Raw genomic sequence first — 19,379 nt, 5'->3', positions numbered from 1 at the left:
TTCATCCAAAATCTTCTAGTTTTTCTTCTTGCCCTTCAGACTCTTTTGTTCCAGGGGCATGAATATTATACAGAATAAGCAATTACATTTCCCCTTATGTGGACTTGTCATTGTGAGCTAATCATATACCTCATACCACAAAATTAACACAGCTTCCTAGCCTTAAGATTCATATCCATTTTCTTCAGAACTGTTCCCACAACTCTGACTAACTCATTCAGTCTCCCTCATTCTCACTGAATCACCTATTTTTTTAAAATTTGCTCATTGTTGTAAAAGATATGTCTTTAAAGGAATCAAAGCTGTTTTCATTTCTACCTGTAAATATCTATTATGTTCAGCACATATTATGTTCAAAAGGGTAGGACAATTCAAAATAGGTATAAATAAAAGTATCGATTCCTACTCAACTATTTTCTTTCCTTTTCACAATCCCAAAAACTAGCTCCATTTTAAGGACCCTAATCCTCTGTTGACTGATCAGTCAGTGTAATTACTGAAGAAAGTTTCAATTTTTAGATGCCCAGTTGTACTTAAGGGTTATGTAAACAGATATATGAGCAGAGAAATAAGAATTTTATTTCCTGTCTTCACCACTCAGTAAAATTAGAGTTTATTTCCCTCTGAGGTCTAAGAGAAAAAGAAAAACCTTTTATTTGTTCAACTTTGTTTTTTTAATAGTTCTCTTTTCTGCTGTATTCAGGATATTGCTGTCAAGCTGATTTTCCTTCACATCACTAACTATAATACCCTTTCTGAATCTGTGCTGGCTTCATGTGAATATCTGTATGTTTCCCTTCTCTTATCAAAGGCCCCCCAAGACTCTTTCCGGCATACTTTCCACTATGCAGTTGTTATGGGTCCTGCCCATTCATTCATTTACTAGGTTATTTACCACCCACAAACAAATATCCATTGAGCACTGACTGTGTTAAGTACTATGCTATGAATGTGGCACTGTCTACAAAGAGATCCTGAGTGAGAAGGGGTGTCAGTATCCCAGACAACTATCCATACACAATATTTCTCTTCACTTAAAGATCATTAGTAAACTTATTGATCTACTACATCTGTCTACTTCTGTAACAGACAGGACTTCACCTGGCAATTTCTCTTTCTCAGGGTTATAAATATAATGAGGCATCCTCTTCAAGACTCATCTTCTGCAGAACTACTTTCCAGTTAACCCGAAATATAAGATAAAGGGGAACAAGCCAAATCTTGAAGGGACAACCAAAGAAAATTTAGAAGGTAGGAGCATTTCATGGGACAACTGCCCCATCTCCTCAATAAGCCATTGTAAATAAAAGGGACTACATCAGATTAAAACAGATTTGAGGGACCAAATATGCAGGTGCAATGTGATGTTCTGGACTGGACACTGGATTAGACAAAACAGCTATACAGGATATGTTTAGATCAAGTGTGAAATATGAATATGATCTGGGCAGTAGATAAGATTAAAATATACTGAAAAGTGGAGATAATTGATTTTAAAAGATCAGGTTGCAAAACTGTAGGTACAGTTTTTGGTTTAAAACCATTATGTATCTCTTTTCAGGGAATGATCTGAAAAATCATTTTAACTGAGTATTAAAGATAGTAATATCTGGGGGTAAGAATGTTATGCTTTTTAATTTTTATATTTTTGCTTATGTTTTCTAATTTTCTACCATCTGATACGCAGTTGTAATAATAAAAGGTTACTTTAAAATATGACTCATCTTCCCTCAAAAGCCTTATGCAAGAAGTTTTACTCACATTGATCACGCCCTGACCCAAAAGAATCTGGGATATCCTACTGCACAGTTAATTCTAGACTATCATAATTGATTAAGATCTCTGGTGGTTCTTGTGTGTGGCCCTTGTACCTATTCTTTGACTTCTTTTGTATTCCCAAATCATACCTGGTAGAATATTTATTACCTTAGTGAATACCTAAGTACCTAATTATACCTGTGCAATTACCATATACCTGCTGCCTGACATGGCTGACAATATAGATTCTTCACAAATAGAAAAATGATTATAAATATTTTAAAGATTCTTGTTAGTATAAGGCTTAGTATTACATGAATTTGAATATATCATAGGTGACATATTCTCCCCTAAACACAATTACTTTATTAAAAAGTCCTATTTAATTCCACCAATTAATTTATCAGCCTATTCATCCTATTCCCCAATATTAGTAGGCTAATAAATGTATATCACTGTATCATGACATTCACATAATTCCAACATATAATTAAAAACATATCAAAACCCTGGCTAATCATTGAAAACAACACAGGTTCTGTGAGATGCTCAGATAAGCTTACACATCTTTATTTTTATTTGATGTGATTTTAAGGTGTTCTACTTAAAGCACTGCAAAAATTTGGGGTAATGAAAGACTTTAGATATTTTGTCTCACTTCTTTTAAAGTTGATAAACAGGAAATTCAAAGAGACAAGCAAAAAGATGTTGACGCTATAATGAGTCCATTTAAAAACATGCCTCATAAAGAAACTTGGAAATGAGCACACAAGACTTCAATTCAAAGCTCTATCTAGGCAAGAAATGCATACGTTTTCTAAAAAGGATTAAAATGAAATAGTACAGATAATTCATTCCCAGGTTTCCACTTCAGACCCTGAACCACAGCTCTGGTACCAAGACACTAGAAACTCTCTTCACCTTATATAAAAGGGACAGTCAAAAGAAATTCATCTACTGAATTACGAGCAGTGAGTTTTTCATTTTCATTAAAAACTAGTTTTGTTTTTACTTTGCCTTCTTCTCTTTGGAGAAGTTGATTTCAGGTTCTCTCCAAAAATTATCATCTCCTTAATTATTTGAGTTGGCTCAAACACCAAGTCCTTTTTGAGACCTGATATATCAATTGCTAAACTATTCTCCTAAAGTTCAGCCATTCAGTTTCAGTAAAAACTCATGTTATTCCACAAAGATGGGGTTACTTGCTGAGAATGTTTTCAGTAAAAGATGAGCTGCTATGAAATGACTTTCGGATAAAATATTTCAGTTGGTTATATTCTGATACATTCTGATATTCTGACAATGTTTTGAATTCATAAAGTACCTTTTCACCCCAGGGTTTAAAAGTTTCACTCAAACATAAATCCACTAATACCCCCAAACAGCCCTACGAAGCCAAAAGAGCATATTCTGACTGCATACAAAAAGCATCCAGAATGAGCTTATAAATCAGTCATGTTTTCAGCCATATGTACAGAAAACTACAATTCTACATCTCCCCAGCAGAGAAATAAGAAAATATATACAGAGGTTGCTTTTAAATTAATCTCATGCAAACATTTTAAGACTGAAAACATTGTTTCTTCTCTGTTAAAAAAAGGTACATTTAAAAATAAATACAAGGCATATATGAGGTTACTATAAATTCTGGAAATGGCTTACCTATTAATGTAACTGAGGGCAACATAGGTTGGCTGCTGTAATTCTTGTTTTTCTAAAACACGTGGATCTGTATCTGTAATAAAACCACAATTACGATTTTTCAGATTTTGCATCAGAATATATGGGACTACCTCATATAAAGAAACAAGAGGCTAAACAGAGAAAAAGATTAATTTTGTATACCTCTTTTTAAGAAAACTCAGCAAAGCACAATCATTTGTTCTTTCATACACAAATAAGATATTGCATTACTTTTCAAGGGAATTCCAAACATCAACAGTGATAAAATGTCCATCTGTCACACGAAACTCTTGCACAATCCCCCTCGTAAATATTGGTTTTCATTGCTTACAGTTACAATGTTGGAATGGTTTTCTGTGTTTAATCGGCCTAAGAAAGAAAGTCTCTGTTAATTATGCTCATTTCAATGCTGGAACAAATTAGTTGCCATTGGAAAGTTCCATCAATTTGAATATCTTCTAAGTATTGTTCTTGTTCACAAATTACTTTTTTGAGTTTGGATTCGTATTCTGGAGGTCAGCTCTTCTCCTTCTCAAATGTGTAATGAGTTTATTACAACTTTTCAAAACTCTCAGTGAGAAATTCTCATACTGGTTCAAAGTTAAAAAATGCCATACTCACCAGAGGGTTTTTTCCCCCCTTGAAAAGATAGAATTTAACACCATAGCAACTCTCTGCAATCATGCTTCTACAGCACAGCATGGAAAAATGTACTTTTGACAACCAGAAACATATTTTAAAGCTTCTCATGCAGAGAAATGCTTGTGATAAATATATGCCAAAACAATGTTTAAATAATAAGAATTTGAAAGAAGAAAAGTGAACACGTTTGGTGTTTTCTTAGAAAAAGGGTCAGGCATTTAACACAGGTTTCTTTTCATTATAGTCTTGTTTAAAACCATCTCATTCTTATAAATCTTCCAGCTGTGCTTGGCAAATAGCCCCTTCTTTGATGTAATGAGAGATGGTTGTTTCAAGCACCTTTGCGCAGAAGTGCCGCTGCACCTGGTGGATGTGAAGATACATACACTAACTCCAAACTAACCGGTGACAGAGTGGAAGGAGCAGGCACAGTGGCATGGACCATGGTGGCAAAAATGATAGCATAAAAATCAATTTAGAATGCTTTCGACTCCCAGACGAAAACTGAACAGTAGTGCCAATTTTATTCTTGGTATTAAAGTTAAGAATCTCGTTTATTTTACTGTTTTTCCTATGCCAAGAATTTCAGGGACACTCTATTCACAAATCCTGCTTCCTGGATCTTTGCCATTGCAGGTCCTTGAAAGCCAAATTCTGAAACAAGAGACAAAGATTCTCTGAACGGCTCCACTGAGTCGGGTCTCAAGGTTTTGGCAGTGCAAATGAGAACAGATCAGTAATTCGGCATTTCCTCTCCCGCCTACAATGATTATATATTCAACCGAGGCTGTTCCTAGATCACCAGCCTATAGAAACATCATGTGTTTCTCTATATACACAGAAACCACTCTTTGAGGGAAACTTTCTTAAATATAACTCTTCCTTGCACTCATCTAAACTTGGAATCTCAAAACATATCCGTATTTCAGAGAAGATGCTTTGTGCACTTGACCTGAAACAGTCAGTAAGAAGGATGCTCAACAGGGAAAGGTGTTTTGTCCCAAAAACAGTCCATTTGAATGCTGGGCAGGCCATGTGTGCAAATGGTGACTGACTTACCAGTCCCGGAAGGTCTTTCTAGGTGGTTAACTAAGTAAGAAAAAAAACATTGGAGACAAAAACAGTTGGAATAAAAGGAAGAGGGAAGAGAGAACATGGTAATGATTGCAAATGCCTTTGTGGAAAATTTCAAGTGCTCACGAAACGGTTTTACCTCGAGTTTAGATACTGATGATTGAGAGCCCTGAACTTGATTCACTAGAAACCATTCCTTCAAAGAGACATTCTGGTGCTTGATTACATAAGGTATATTATTTAGAAAGAAAACAGTACTGTTTTGCATCTAAACTTTCTGTATATAAAGAGGCCAATAAGCTCCTTAATAGTATGTTGCATTTGTCTTTATACTTTAACTAAACTGCAATCGTACAGTAGTCCCACAATGTATGTTCTAAAACTTCCCCTTGTTTCCACATAATTTCTAAAGTATTTTAAATATTACCTTTCCAAGTAACCTTACATGTTTTTCTTTTATTAAGTGTATATGTGAGTGAGAGAAGATATATTGTATATACACATACATTCATATTATTCTTTTTTTCTTCAAGCTAGAAATACCTCTTTGGGGGAGGGAGGCTATAGGGGAGCAGAAGGATTTATCTAATATAAAAGTCTTCAGCTCTCTGATTGTGTTGGCCTCTGACATATACATAAACTGCATCTTGTAATCTTGCTTTACAATGAATCAAGAATGTTCAGCACTCTATTTGCAAAGCCAGGTTTTGAAATTGTTTTTCTGCTTTGCTTTATCGCCTTCCATAATCTGTGCTAGACTTACACTCTAATGTCCTCAAATATGAGTGGTGAAATGGACTTTCGGCAGCTTCTGAATGCCACCCCCTCCAGGACAAAAAGACCATCTGAGAGCACCTCAGCCAGGCTTCTCTTGTTCTAGAAAGCAGACTCTGGTAACTGACATGAAAGTATACGTTCTGGATAGACATCTACCAGGCCTAAAACATTTTTCAGATCATACATTTTCTTGGGTAACTTTCAGAATACCAATTAAAGCTGTGAGTTATTGAAACAAAATTAGGTGCTTGGCGCCCAAGAATCAGGGGAGGTCTGCAAGTGCTGTTGGAGGAATAGCATCAGCTGCTGTTCACAAATAAACATCAGCTCCCTCATGGCTTCCTGGCTGACTGGTGTGTGGTGATCATGACTCACCATTTTATGGATTTAATTGCTCTGTTAAGCACTTTGCATTCAGTAAAGTATAATAGCGGCCTTCATTATTTCTCCCTCCCTGACAGAAAGTAACCGCCTGACACTAAAATCGCTCTTCAGGAGAGGACTAGGAAATTATTCTAGTCAGGAGAGGCCTGGAGAGACAAGAGACTATTTTCACAGATCAGGTCCCCAGGTACAGCACAATGATTTATTCCTTGTGAAGAGTTAAGAAGAGAAAACTATCATTATCAGAATGGCAGAGATTTCCAGTATTCATCGGCTATTACTGCATTCAATAAAAAGAACTTCCTTATACTATGTGCCGCACCACTGAGAAATTTTTTGCATTAAGCTGTTACAGTAAGAAATTCAATACAGACTGAAATTGCTCCAGCATACAATCTCCCAGATGTTTCTCCGGCTGATGAAAATTTGAAATGGGAACATTGGCTGCAATTGCCCACAGATATAAACCACCTCAGTGAATGGTCGGTGGGATAGAAACATTTGAATTTTTCTTAGCCACATGATGTTCCTTCAGCTGGCAAGTGGGCAAGAAAGTCTGAGTGTATATAATTTGACTGTCTACAGCTTCACATAACAACACTTCTATGTTCATATCACTAAGAAGTGATGGGAAGATAACCACAAACTTTTTCAGTGGGGCAGGATATAGCCAAATACCCAACCAATGGAGATGATGACAATGTTTTCTGCCTCATGCCATCCCCAAGCATCCCTCTCGCTTACATACTCAGATTTCAAGTTGACTGAAAGCTAAAAGAATGCAAATAATAACATTTATTTTTAAATGCCCAAGCCATAAAAACCTATCAGCTTACTTCAAAGTTCCTAAAACATGGCACCCTCCAAATTAGACAGCAAGATGCCTCTTCTCTTCTTACTATGTTGGGGCAAGTCCCCTATAATAAGTTCTTGGCTACATAGCACTAGACACAGGCACAAAGCGGAAGCATTTGAAAGCTCATATGGTCCAGTTACTCATGGTTTTATAGAGTCAATTAAATGGCAAAGGGTTCAATGTAACAGCATAGCTCCCATTGCTTCTCAAGTGGCAAGGGGAAAGTAAGGCAGATGGCAGAAAGGAAAGGACGGGATTCAGTGCAACCAAAGGTAAACACCATAGAACACTCTGTTCAATTGGTAAAGCCCAAGTTCATAAGCCCTACTGTTGGAAATGAAAGGCAAATGAGCATTTGTATTTGCGAGGTTTCTACATGCCTTTTGTAATGCTATCTTCAACCTTAAATGCAAACTCTATCAGGGTTGTTTGCTGGGTTAACTGAGGCTAATTATTGCACTCATGGACTCTGACTATGCTTTAGCTAGTCTGCCCTGTTGGAATTCAATATACCTGGAACTATTTATAATTTAAGAAAGTCAGATATCAAGCTCATTACCTTTTTAAAAAACTAATGAGGCCTCCATCAGCAGAGAAGAGCTATTTGCAGGCTGGAAGTCAGCAGTGAGGGGAGCGAATGGCACCACACCCCTGAGAAGGCCTTCTTCAAACTCCACAACACTAGGACCTTTTCTAAGTGTGTAAGGCACAGCAGGAGGCCTGAGAGGAAGTAGGTGGGGAGGGAGTGGAAAACCTAACAGAGGAGGCTGAGGCTCCACCCAGCCACAAGAGTGATTCTGAAGCTCTGGGGTGGATACACCACTTTTCTTTGGAATCACTCACTAATAATAAATGAAGGCGGGACTAAGTGGTTCAACTCATAAAGGCCCAGAGCTTTCGAGGTCTTCCAGCTCAGCTTTCTAGAACACCCGTGGCCAGCTTAGTCATATGCCTCCTCTTTACTCTGCAGCACATCATTTCCAGCACTATCAAGACATTATCTGCACATATCCTCTCCCTTTCCACACTTAACAGGGTGAAAAACTCATCTGCACTTCTTTCATCTTTCCTGCCCTCCGGTTAGTGACTGGCCTGTAGAGATGTGAAACAACCAATGAATGGAGACAATGATCCATTAATTTTATCAGTTTATTAATTTAATTTAAATTGAAGACTTTTGGTTAAACATAATCCTACCCTGCCAGATACCAAGATCCACCAATTTTTACTTGCCACATTTTCTGTATCTTTCTATTTACCCATCTGTCTGGCTATCTATCATCACTTGAGTATAGGTTATATACATCATGCTCCTATGCTGCTTGGACACTAAACTACAAATACCAACTTTTAATTCATGGCTAGTTTATTTCAGCTGAAATAAATGTTTCTTGTTGACAATGGGCCTTTCAAAAAAATCCTACAATCACATATAACCAGCTTTTGAATGGATCAACTTTTCCTGAGTTTATAGACATGTCATTTGAAACTTTTCCCAAGCCATAATTTCCATTACAGGGCAGTCACTGCAAATTACAGTGAGATTCTTGCCGTCCCAAATTCAATGTGAAATCCAGATGCAGTTAATTGTTGCCGTAAACTTTATGAGTGAAATATCTCAAAGTTGTGGACACTGTGCAGCACAATAACACCATCTATTAAAAAAAGCACTCACATTCACATTTGTAGCTTGAGTTGTCCTGCCACAAGTGAATGAATAAACATTATTCAACCAAGAACCATTTGGACAACACTCCAGGAAGCTGATTTAGAAACAAATACAGCATGTTGCAGCTTTCCTCTGGCATGAGGGTCAAAGTTATTAGAAATAGACAGTTTCTAATAATATCAACCTACAAAACAAAACCCCATCAATGACTTTGTTTGAGAATGGTAGCTATTTTCACTAAGTGTAAAATGTGTAACTCTCTCCATATGAAAATGTTGCTATTCTTCCACATTTGTGACAGGATGTTATTTATCCAGTCAAGCTCTCACCTTGTCACTATAGTAAACGTACTTGCCAGACACTACCATGGCTCGCAGGTATGGTTGTGAAGTGAATAACCTATTAAGTCTGTATACAGTAGCCCTGGAGTCGGGGTGAGTCTGGGACTAAGCAAAAATAGGGGAAAGGTCAAACTTTGGTCCCATTTAATCCTATACATATCCACAAACATGTCTGCTTTCCCCAGTTATGAACCTGATGCCGGATCCAAGCAGCATGTGATAAGATACAAAAGACCACGAGGGAGCACCTATGGAAGCTTGAGACATCACCCCTGTCCATAGAAAGAGCTTCTAAGCAAGTACTGGGAAGGGAAGATGGCTACTGACGGATGAGACTATGTGACAAGAGAAAAGGCAAGGGGATCTTCCATTCCTACTGCCTAGAATTGTTTGCCCAAGAAAATACTACCCATCCTTCAAGACCTGACCCCTATACTACCTCTACCAGGCTTTGTATTATATATAGTTGCAAATCTGTCTTATCATCCCATTAAAATGGAAGCTCCTTAAGGAACCAGATCTTAGGGGTCACAAATCCTCGCCCAGAGCTCTGTATACAAGCAGGGATCACTGGTATATATATATATATATATATATATATATATATATATATATATATATGGTATATATATATATATATATATATATATATATGTGGAATAAATGAATGGATGCCCTGTACAGAGGACTTAAAGAAGGACTGGAGATATGCATCTTGCCTAATAGAGTTTCTAATCAGACAAGAGAGAAAAATAGACCCACCACACATAAATGATTGTGCCAGCATATATACTGCCATATAAATAAAAAGTACATACCATTAAGGCCAGATAATCAGAAGACTACACAAATGACACAAAATTCACAACAATGGGAGTAGGACGATGGAGCTAATCTGGGAAGGCTTTCCCGATGAGTGGGAATTCAGCTGAAAGAGTGGAGAGCAGGACGTCATTTGTAGGTAAGAACAAGGAACCTACAAATGACACTAAATTTGAGACCAAAGGCACAGAGAAGTCTGTGGGTACTATGGAAAGGTGCAGGGGCAGAAAAGCCAATATTCATTAATGAAAGAACATTTATAGAGATATTTTAGGCTAGTAGCTCTCAACTGGGAGCAATTTTGCCCCCAGGGGACATTTGGCAATGTCTGCAGACATATTTGGTAGTCACAGCTGGGCGGGTGGACCAGCTACTGGCATCTAGCGAGTAGAGCCCAGGGATGCACTGAACAACCTACACTGCACAGGACAACTTCCCCACAACAAAGAACCATCTGGACCAACACATCAATACTGCCGAAGTAGAGAGAAACCCTGCTTTATGGCTACATGGAAATTACAGGAAATGTTAATAGTACTCCTTCAAAATGATCCTTCTAGGTGATCACGTCTGTTATTTCCTGTGGTCTGTATCAAGAAGCCGGAGGATGGTCACGAGATCACAAAAGAACAACAACTCAGAGATTGTTCAGGCCTAGGTAAGAACTCTGGCTTTCTAAATGGAGACAAACCAAATTCATTTCAAATAATACTCCCTGAATTCCTGCCATGTGCTACTTGCTCAGAGGAAACTCAAGATCAGTAGGTTCACAACTGAACGGAAAGATAAACACAATGCACAGTTAACAATAATCCAAGACAGACTGTGACGTGTGTCAATACAGAGGAATACATGAACTGCTCCAAAAACAAAACATGACTCACTCTAACTGTAAAAATAGGGGGAGCTTCTTGAAAGAAACTTTTATACGAGCCTTAGACTAAGTCTCCACAATCAGAAAGGTTGAGAAAATGATGAGTCTAAATTGTGCTTATTCTGTTGCACCTGATGCTGAAAAAAATGTATGAGCAAATGAATAGAAGTAGAAACTTGCAGGGACTGGCAAGAAGTCTGGTGTGGCCAGCGCTCTGAGAGACGAGGTTCGAAAAGCAGACTGGGACCACGATGTGGAGGGCTTGAGATGCTCTCAAAGCAGTCAGACAATTACAATTCTGCAGGCCGAGGAGAGAGCCACTGGAGGTGCAAATGATAGGATCTGTTTTTTAGAAAAGAACTTGTGGAGGTGTGGAGGACAGGGGAGAAACTGGGATAAAATTGAGAAATGTAAGATCTGATGAAAAGAGAAAAGGATACACGATTTTCTAATGCTAGAAGTCTGAGTTATCAAGAGCGAGGAAGTAACTAGAAAGTGAAAAGGGTCTGAAAAGACAACGAGGTCTGCTTTTGATGTGTGGTGAGACTTCTTTCAGAACCATGAAGTCTGTACCTCAAAGAAAGGAGGGATAAAGGATTCATGGTACAGATAGGAACTGAAATGCTGGAGAATACCGTTACAACACTGTACATTCCAACAGAAACTTGAAGCAGAGCATGTTTCTCAAAACAAAAACAATGGTATAGGAAGCAAGTGTAGCTCAGTGGTTGAGTGCCTGTTTCCCATGTATACGAGGTCCTGGGTTTAATCTTCAAAACCTCCTTAAAAAAAAAAAAAAAAAAGACAATGGCATATAGTAAAAATCTGGCTACTCTGACTAAAAACATGGTTATCATATAACTTAGTCAATTAATCCATAAGTATTGACTGAGGACCTACTAGGCCCATTAGTGTTCCAGCAGTGATAAAGAAAAGTCAAGCTATATTGCTTTGAAACCAAGTAAATGGTAAATTTCACAGAGGAGGGAGTATAAAGGATTAAACTGAGTCCAGGATTGGTCTTGAGTTCATTGTTCAACAGATCTGGGACCTGGGTCTCTGAGGCTCACTATTGTAATCACACTCTAATTGGAACCACTGCTCTCCTTTCTTGGTGGTGTTTAGGATTACAAGGCAACTCCACACAGGTTCTCAAGTCAAACTGCCTCAGTTCACCGCTAGTTGTGTAACCTCTTCAACCCTTAGGTATTTTCATCTGTATAATGTTGATAAGGATAGTACTTTCAGGCTAAGGTTGAAAAGCAGATTAAATAAGCAATGTGTTAAGGGTAGTTACTGCTCAGTTCTTTAGTTCATAAAGTGTCTTCAAATTAAAGAACGCTTTGCCCTATTGTGGATATCTCCATTTTGCAGTCTGTGGCATAAGGACACACAGATAATCTAATGCACACCGTTCACATAATATGGCAAGGACTGCTGGCTACTCCTGTTAGTTGTTGTTTCCCCCTTCTTCCTCCATAATGCTTGGAAATATGGTTGCCTGGTAAAAAAAAAACAAAAACTACATTTCCTAACATTCCTTGCACTGGGTGCACCCATGTGACTAAGTTCTGGCCAATAGAATCTAGGGCAATGTCTTCCCTTATAGTATTTCTCCTCTTTGATGGCTAGAAGAGCAACCAGACTCCTGTATCTACTCTGAGCTATGCGATAATCTTGGGGATGGAAATCATACATGGTGGGACAACATGTTGGACTCTGGATCCCTGGACCCTGTGAAGCACCATACCGGTCCTGGACTACCTACCTCCAGACTTCTTGAAAGTAAAAGAGAAATAAACTCTTCTACCTAAGCCACTGTTATGTGAGGTTTTTTTCTTTCCAGTTATAAGCAGCCAAACCAAATCTGACCAAAACATAAAACAAATGGAGTGCTAGCTTATTTTTGTTACACCTGAAGCTGAAATCCATCCTGTCCTGTTATTCTGGATTTTTAAAAAACTCTCTTTAAGAAACTTTCCATCAAAGCTTATGGAAAGAAAATCAGAGTTAGAGCCCACCCACACCACCATTGCATCTGTGGCTAACTCTAAACTCAATGGTAAATACTGGGAGAAAGAGGAGGAGAAAACCGTCACGTCAAATTACAGCTTCTTTGGTCCCTTTAAAATTCTTTCCAGAATTGGTTATTAGTGGGCAATAATGAAGCAAATTGCACATGCATATTACTTTTGAGTTATGAACAATGCAAACAGCAGTAACATTTGAAGCTGTCAAGATCTTTTCAGGCAGGCAATTAAGGTGAAAAATGAGAGTGTGCACAACTTCCATCACCCAATACTACATGTAATAATACAACCTACAAACACTGACATTAGAATGGGACTCAATTTGAATATTTATTAATGCAGATCTGTTCCCATTTGTCCCTCTTCTTTTCCTTTAATCTATCCCAATCCCACCTGCCAAAAAAAAGCTTTTTGTTTCCTTTAAAGGGCAGCTCTGACACCATGAATCACATTTACTTGTGACATCTCTCCCATCTGCACCTGAAGAAATATCTTTCCCTTTCCTCTGACCAACACACATATTTAAGACAAGTTTGCATCCCAGAAGAGAAAAAGTTGATAAAGAAGTAAAGTCCAATTGAAATAGCACAAAATAATTAAGATAAAAATAACCAACAATCATAACTGATATTCACAGAAGGCCAAATGCACGTACCAGGCTCTGGATGCTAGGCACCAAAGACACAAACCAAACCAAGTCCCAGCTGTCAAGGAGACCAGAATTTAGGAAACTATCTAGTACAGAAAATATCTGCTTTTCTGCTACTAAAGCATAGGAATCCCTCACTGTGTATATTTTGTGATTTCAGTACATGGAGGGACTCAGAGAAAAGGCAGAGGCAATCACAGAGGAAACTGCCTGGTGAGACTCTTGGAACTGCACTTCCCAAGCTGAGTAGAAACCCCAGGACTCCAAGTCTTAAGACCCAATGCCTCTGAACCGCATAAGCATGTATGCCTCATTTGTTTTCAGCTGTTCCAAACCATGAAGTACCTAGAGATCAGTGTTTCTGAATCAACTGCTCTTAGTGTGCTTTTAAAAGTATTTTCAAAGCCCAAGACCCACCTCCAAAGATTCTAATATGCAACCAGGTATATAATCACGCCTACAGACTTGGGAAAGGCTTAGAAACCAGAAAAGGAACAGAGAACTGGTTGGGAAAACTATTACACTAAAAAGTCAACTGTGAAACTGGAAATGAATTACTGAAAGTGATTAAAAGGTTTTATAAGTAAATTTAACATCCAGTGAAACTTCTAAAATTCACATTTCACTTGGGGCTCAGGTTTATATTTTTCCCCTTTCACGTTCTATACACAAGTGTTCAGTAATTACTAAAAGTGTTAATTACGTGAAAAAGTTAATGTCTTCGTGTGTTTTAAAAAAACAAACACCTGAATATCAATAATTTTTTTATTGTGAGCAATTGTCATCTATTTAATAAGGATGCTCTGACAAGACTTCTGAAAACCAACCCCCTCCTTTCTTTTCATTCATTAGATTTTCTTTACAGTATGTCCCTAAAATAAGACTATATCACGTGAAGTATCCTGTGGCTTAGAATTTTCTGTAATTCAGATTAGCCCAACCCAGCATGGTTTTCCTGTGCTGTTATTATTCACCTCAGTTACAAATTAGGACAACATAATGTGGTAGTTACAATCACAGCCTGTTACTGAGTGGCTTGACGTTTGCTAGCCTAAGTTGCAGTTTTCTGATATGCACAAGAGTGACTCCGAGGTTATTATGAGGATTGAGAGAGATAAGCCACATACAGCACACAGCACCATGGTTGGTACGTGGTAAATACCATAGAGCTGAACTATGACTATTATTATTTCAGAGAGTCAGGACTGAAAGCATATAGTGCTTACCTTGGGGTGGCTAAATTCATAAACTTTTCTCAGGAAGCAATAATAACTGATAATAAGGCTATTATTGTCATTACTTAGTGCCTACTATGGGTCAGTAGGAAATGAGTTGCTTTCGAGGCACAATTCTCATGAAAACCCCATTTTCCCAAATAACAACATAAGGCTCAGAAAAGGCCCCAAAATTGCACAACTAGAAGATGAGCCTTCAAATTCAGGTCCAACCAACTTCAAAATGTGTGCTATTGGAAAAGGGACTTGGTCCAGTGGTTAGGGCGTCCATCTACCACATGGGAGGTCCGCAGTTCAAACCCCAGGCCTCCTTGACCCGTGTGCAGCTGGCCCACGTGCAGTGCTGATGTGCACAAGGAGTTCCCTGCCACGCAAGGGTGTTCCCGTGTAGGGGAGCCCCACGTGCAAGGAGTGCACCCCGTGAGGAGAGCCGCCTAGCGCGAAAGAAAGTGCAGCCTGCCCAGAAATGGTGCCACACACATGGAGAGCTGACACAACAAGATGATGCAACAAAAAGAAACACAGATTCCCGAGCCGCTGACAACAACAGAAGTGGACAAAGAAACAAGATGCAGCAGATAGACACAGAGAACAGACAACTGGGGTAGGGGGGCAGGGGAGAGAAATAAATAAATCTTTAAAAAAAAAAAAAGTGTGCTATTTGACCACACCCCTCACTGCCTCCCCTGAGCAGGAAAAATTACTTTGTTTCACCAGACCTGGATCCTAGGACACAGCTGATTATCAGTGCTCTCAAATTAATTTGCGCACTGGCCCTCACTGTTTCTCACTGAAAAAGCTAATCTTCATGGATAAAGCATTGGGATGAATTGAGTGGTTTTTAGGGTTTTTTTTTTTTTTTTTTTTTTTTTGAGGTACCGGGGATTGAACCCAGGACGTCGTACTTGGGACGCAGGCGCTCAACCACTTGAGCTACATCTACTCCAGCCAAGTTTTGATAAAAACTAGAAACTGTGAATATACCTTATCTCCTACTAAATTTCTCCTTTTGATGAATAAACTTAACACTAGACTTAGAACCTTCTAGTCTGGTTCTAACTATTTCTGGCTTCTGGCTTTTAACAGTTTTCTCACCTATGAAATGGAGATAGTGGCAGGTATACCATCTCCCTCACAAACTTGTGGTGAGGTTCATACATTTTAACTCAGCCAATCCAGTGTAAATTCTAAGCACACCCTCCATCCCTCTCTCCCACAAGGGGGTGTTATAGCTGTTATCCCTTCAAGAGGAATAACCCATACAGCTGCATATTTACTTCTGAGTCTCTCTGGCAAACAATGTGTTGGAAAGGGGAGGCTGAAACTATATACTAAAAAAAAGAGACCTAAACCATTTGCAGAAAGAATTTATATTTCATTTCCCTCTGCTGTCCCTGAAACATGAAATGAGTGTGCACATCTACCCCAATTACAGTTTTTCTTTTGGAAGAATGAGGATCTTCTTTAAAAAATTCTCCAGTAATTCTTCCAAAGAGCCACATGTCCTTTCAGTGGAGATGGAAACCATTTTGGCTAGCTTTCAGCTGGGTTTCTTAAGAGCCATTCTGACTAACTAGGAACAACGTGATCAACTAACTTGACTTTAGGGAGGAAAGCCTTTTAATTCATAAACCAAGACACATTTAAAATGACTTTATTAGATATCCGAACCAAATAAAGCTCATTAAAATGTTGATGTAAAATAGACATTACCAAAGCTACCACAAGACATCAGATTCCTCAAATTAAGGAGACGTTTGGGACTTGGTAAATGTAACTATCAACTGAGTTCCAAAAATGGAAGGCAGAGTCTCTAGTGGATTTTCTCAGCTTACTTGAGATGAGGTTTAATATTCCAGATATGGATTCAAGATCACAAAGACATTGAGTCATCATTTCTTTGTGGCTTGGCTTTAAAAAGAAATGCAGAAATAATGTATACTTTTTTTTTCCATACATGTCATTGCAAGGTACATTGCTGAACTTTGACAACCACGCTGCCAGACATTTTCCTTCTCTTCACACTCTAGCTCAGTGTTTATTCAACATTTTCACTGCAATCCAGTCAGGTATATGCTTTACATTCTAACCAGTACACAAACACACCCACAAAAGTTTCACAAAACATCAATTTTATTACATGCAATGCGTTTGGATAATTTTATTCATTTTTTAAAAATATTGGGACAACCCATTAAATTGACTCACTACTGAGTCCCAAATGGCAATCTTTTTAAATGCTAAATTATAAACCAGTAACATTAAGCCCACACCAAAACATGACTTATATGATAAGACTTCGGTAAAACGTAGAACAACATTTACAAGTCGGTTGCATCAGCCGAATTCTCCAAACTCCACTCTCTGTAGTTTCTACAAGCTCCCTGTGCTTCGGCAACTCCCCACTTCTTCCCCTTCTCTGCATACACATGGCTTACCCCCCTCACCTTTTGTGCTGATTACCCTTTGCCCCCCCAGATCCACTGCCTGCCCTTCTCTGCTCTGTTCTATTCCTGGAGAAACACAAAACTGGCTGTATTACCTGGACTCCCTTTCCCTATTGTTTCTAGTTGGGTTTGGCCAATGGGAGGTACCAGCAGGAAACCAGAGGATGCAAGGGGACCTCTACCAGGTGTTTATTCCTTTCTCTTTCACAGCCAGGCATGGTTGGGACAGTGGCTGCAGTCCTCTGCCAACAGCCACAATTCCAGTTGGTGCCCCCTCCGTCTTCCAAGGCTGCCACTTTTTCCAGGTTCTGGTGACAGCATCATCTCTTTGCCCCTTCAGCTTTTCACTATTGATAAGTTCTGGATGCCTCAACATCCCTTGAGTCTTGCCACACCCCTACGTATAGCTCCTTCATTTCACACTCTTTTAACTGTCAGGACCCTGACTATTAGGCCTTTGTAACTATGCTGTTTCCACTGCCCAAAACGCCTCTCTTCACCCACATGTCCGCAGTCATTCTTAGATTCATCTACTACCAAGATTACTTCGTCTGTCTTGGTACACACCCTCATTAAAAGGAATGGTTGCGCTTTAATGCATTTACATTCCCAACAGACTGAACGGTCTCCAAAAGTCAGCACCTGTTTCTCTTCTGTCCCCAGCACTTAGCACAGAGGGTGGCAAGGAATTTTGATTACTGACTCAATAAATCAAAGGTAATCAGATTCTTAATTGTTAAATGACATGACAATTATATGACATTAGGCAATCCTTTCTAACAATGGTGCCTATACAGCCACTTGATCTAAATTCCCATTCTGAGGCGGTGGTCTAGTATATTTTCTCTAACTGTAACCACTGGAAATCAGCTAGAGACGACAAACCCTGATTATTGCATAGTGAACTTGCTATCTCTAGGCAGTAACTATCTAGCTCCCTACAATCCCACATCACCTGGCAGGGTGTTTTTTGCTTATGCTAATTAGATTTTACTTGAAAGATGTAATTATTGCTGCAATCCAACAAAATAATTAATAGCCAAATTTAGTGGGTAAAAGATTCATTAATCAAGTCAATAGAAAAGAGACCTGCAGAATTTAAGAAAGGTCCTTAGAGAAGAGAGAAAATATAATCACCCAGAGATTTCTCCTTTCCATAAATCTAGGTTAAATCTATTCAATTATAGACTCTTGAGAGTTTACATTTCACCCTTAGTCTACCAACAACTAATGCAGTCCAAGTTTAAATGTTTGGGTTTAAAATGCATTTCACAACAGGATTACTTAATCATTTTATTATACTAAAAGGTGATGATAATGATGAGACATATGTTAATCTCATACTTGGTCTCTCTAAAATGCTTTTGCACTCAAGGGTTTCTGAATATCATGAAAATCAGCCTGTTTTCTTACATTAAAGTCAGGGAGAAAGAAAGGTGTCATAACAGGAATACTACTTGGAAAAAAAAAAGAATACTATTTAGCTTGGTGGATGTTTACATCATCTTTGCCCTTACAAATGCACAGCCTTTCAAACTTAAGAGTGAGAGGACATTTTAAGTTCTTCTACCATCTTGGTAATCAGAGCAGAGGAAAATAATTTGTCAATGAAAAAGACATAGTGATCCAGAAGTCAAATGAAACCAGCACATAGTAATAAAAGAATTCGACCCCAAAGAGCATGTCCCTCTCATAAAAGATGATAAACACACCCCCTTCAGCCTGGTCCCCAACACAGCCCTCCCCAACGCCCTTCTCCTCAGATTTATGTTCACTGTATATTTTCTAGACGGGTCTCCCCATTACATCAGAAGGGACTTCCAGGACAGGAGATGGGTCACAGAAGGCAGCGTACAATAACTGACAATTGAGTTTATTTTTCAAACAAAAAAAAACCCAGAATAAAACAAAACACATTTCCATGTTTTCATTTAATTTCTTACCTAATGCTACCAACCATATTCTAAACTCAACATGCTCATAAAGCTCTTTCACAGTCCAGAAAGAAATAATAATAGTTTTGTTTTAAATAATGTTCACCATCCACATCTCAACAGTCTGGATACTGAAGCATTTTTCATTCAGAGTAATGATCTCCAGGAGTAAAAATAATATAATTATACCTGAACTACTTGGTC

General features: G+C 38.5%; 1 protein-coding gene across 1 annotated transcript in view; it reads right to left on the bottom strand.

Annotated features, from left to right (window-relative positions):
• The window catches only part of JAZF1 (JAZF zinc finger 1), a 350,399-nt gene that overhangs the window by 146,087 nt on the left and 184,933 nt on the right, over window positions 1-19,379 (bottom strand). The window contains exon 2 of the mRNA XM_058296845.1: window positions 3,421-3,493. Within this exon, the coding sequence (XP_058152828.1) occupies window positions 3,421-3,493 (73 nt within the window). The remainder of the gene's footprint in view (window positions 1-3,420; window positions 3,494-19,379) is intronic.

The sequence above is a fragment of the Dasypus novemcinctus genome, chromosome 5 (assembly GCF_030445035.2).
Source record: "Dasypus novemcinctus isolate mDasNov1 chromosome 5, mDasNov1.1.hap2, whole genome shotgun sequence".
Lineage (NCBI taxonomy): Eukaryota > Metazoa > Chordata > Mammalia > Cingulata > Dasypodidae > Dasypus > Dasypus novemcinctus.
This window is presented reverse-complemented; position numbering and strand designations above follow the sequence as displayed.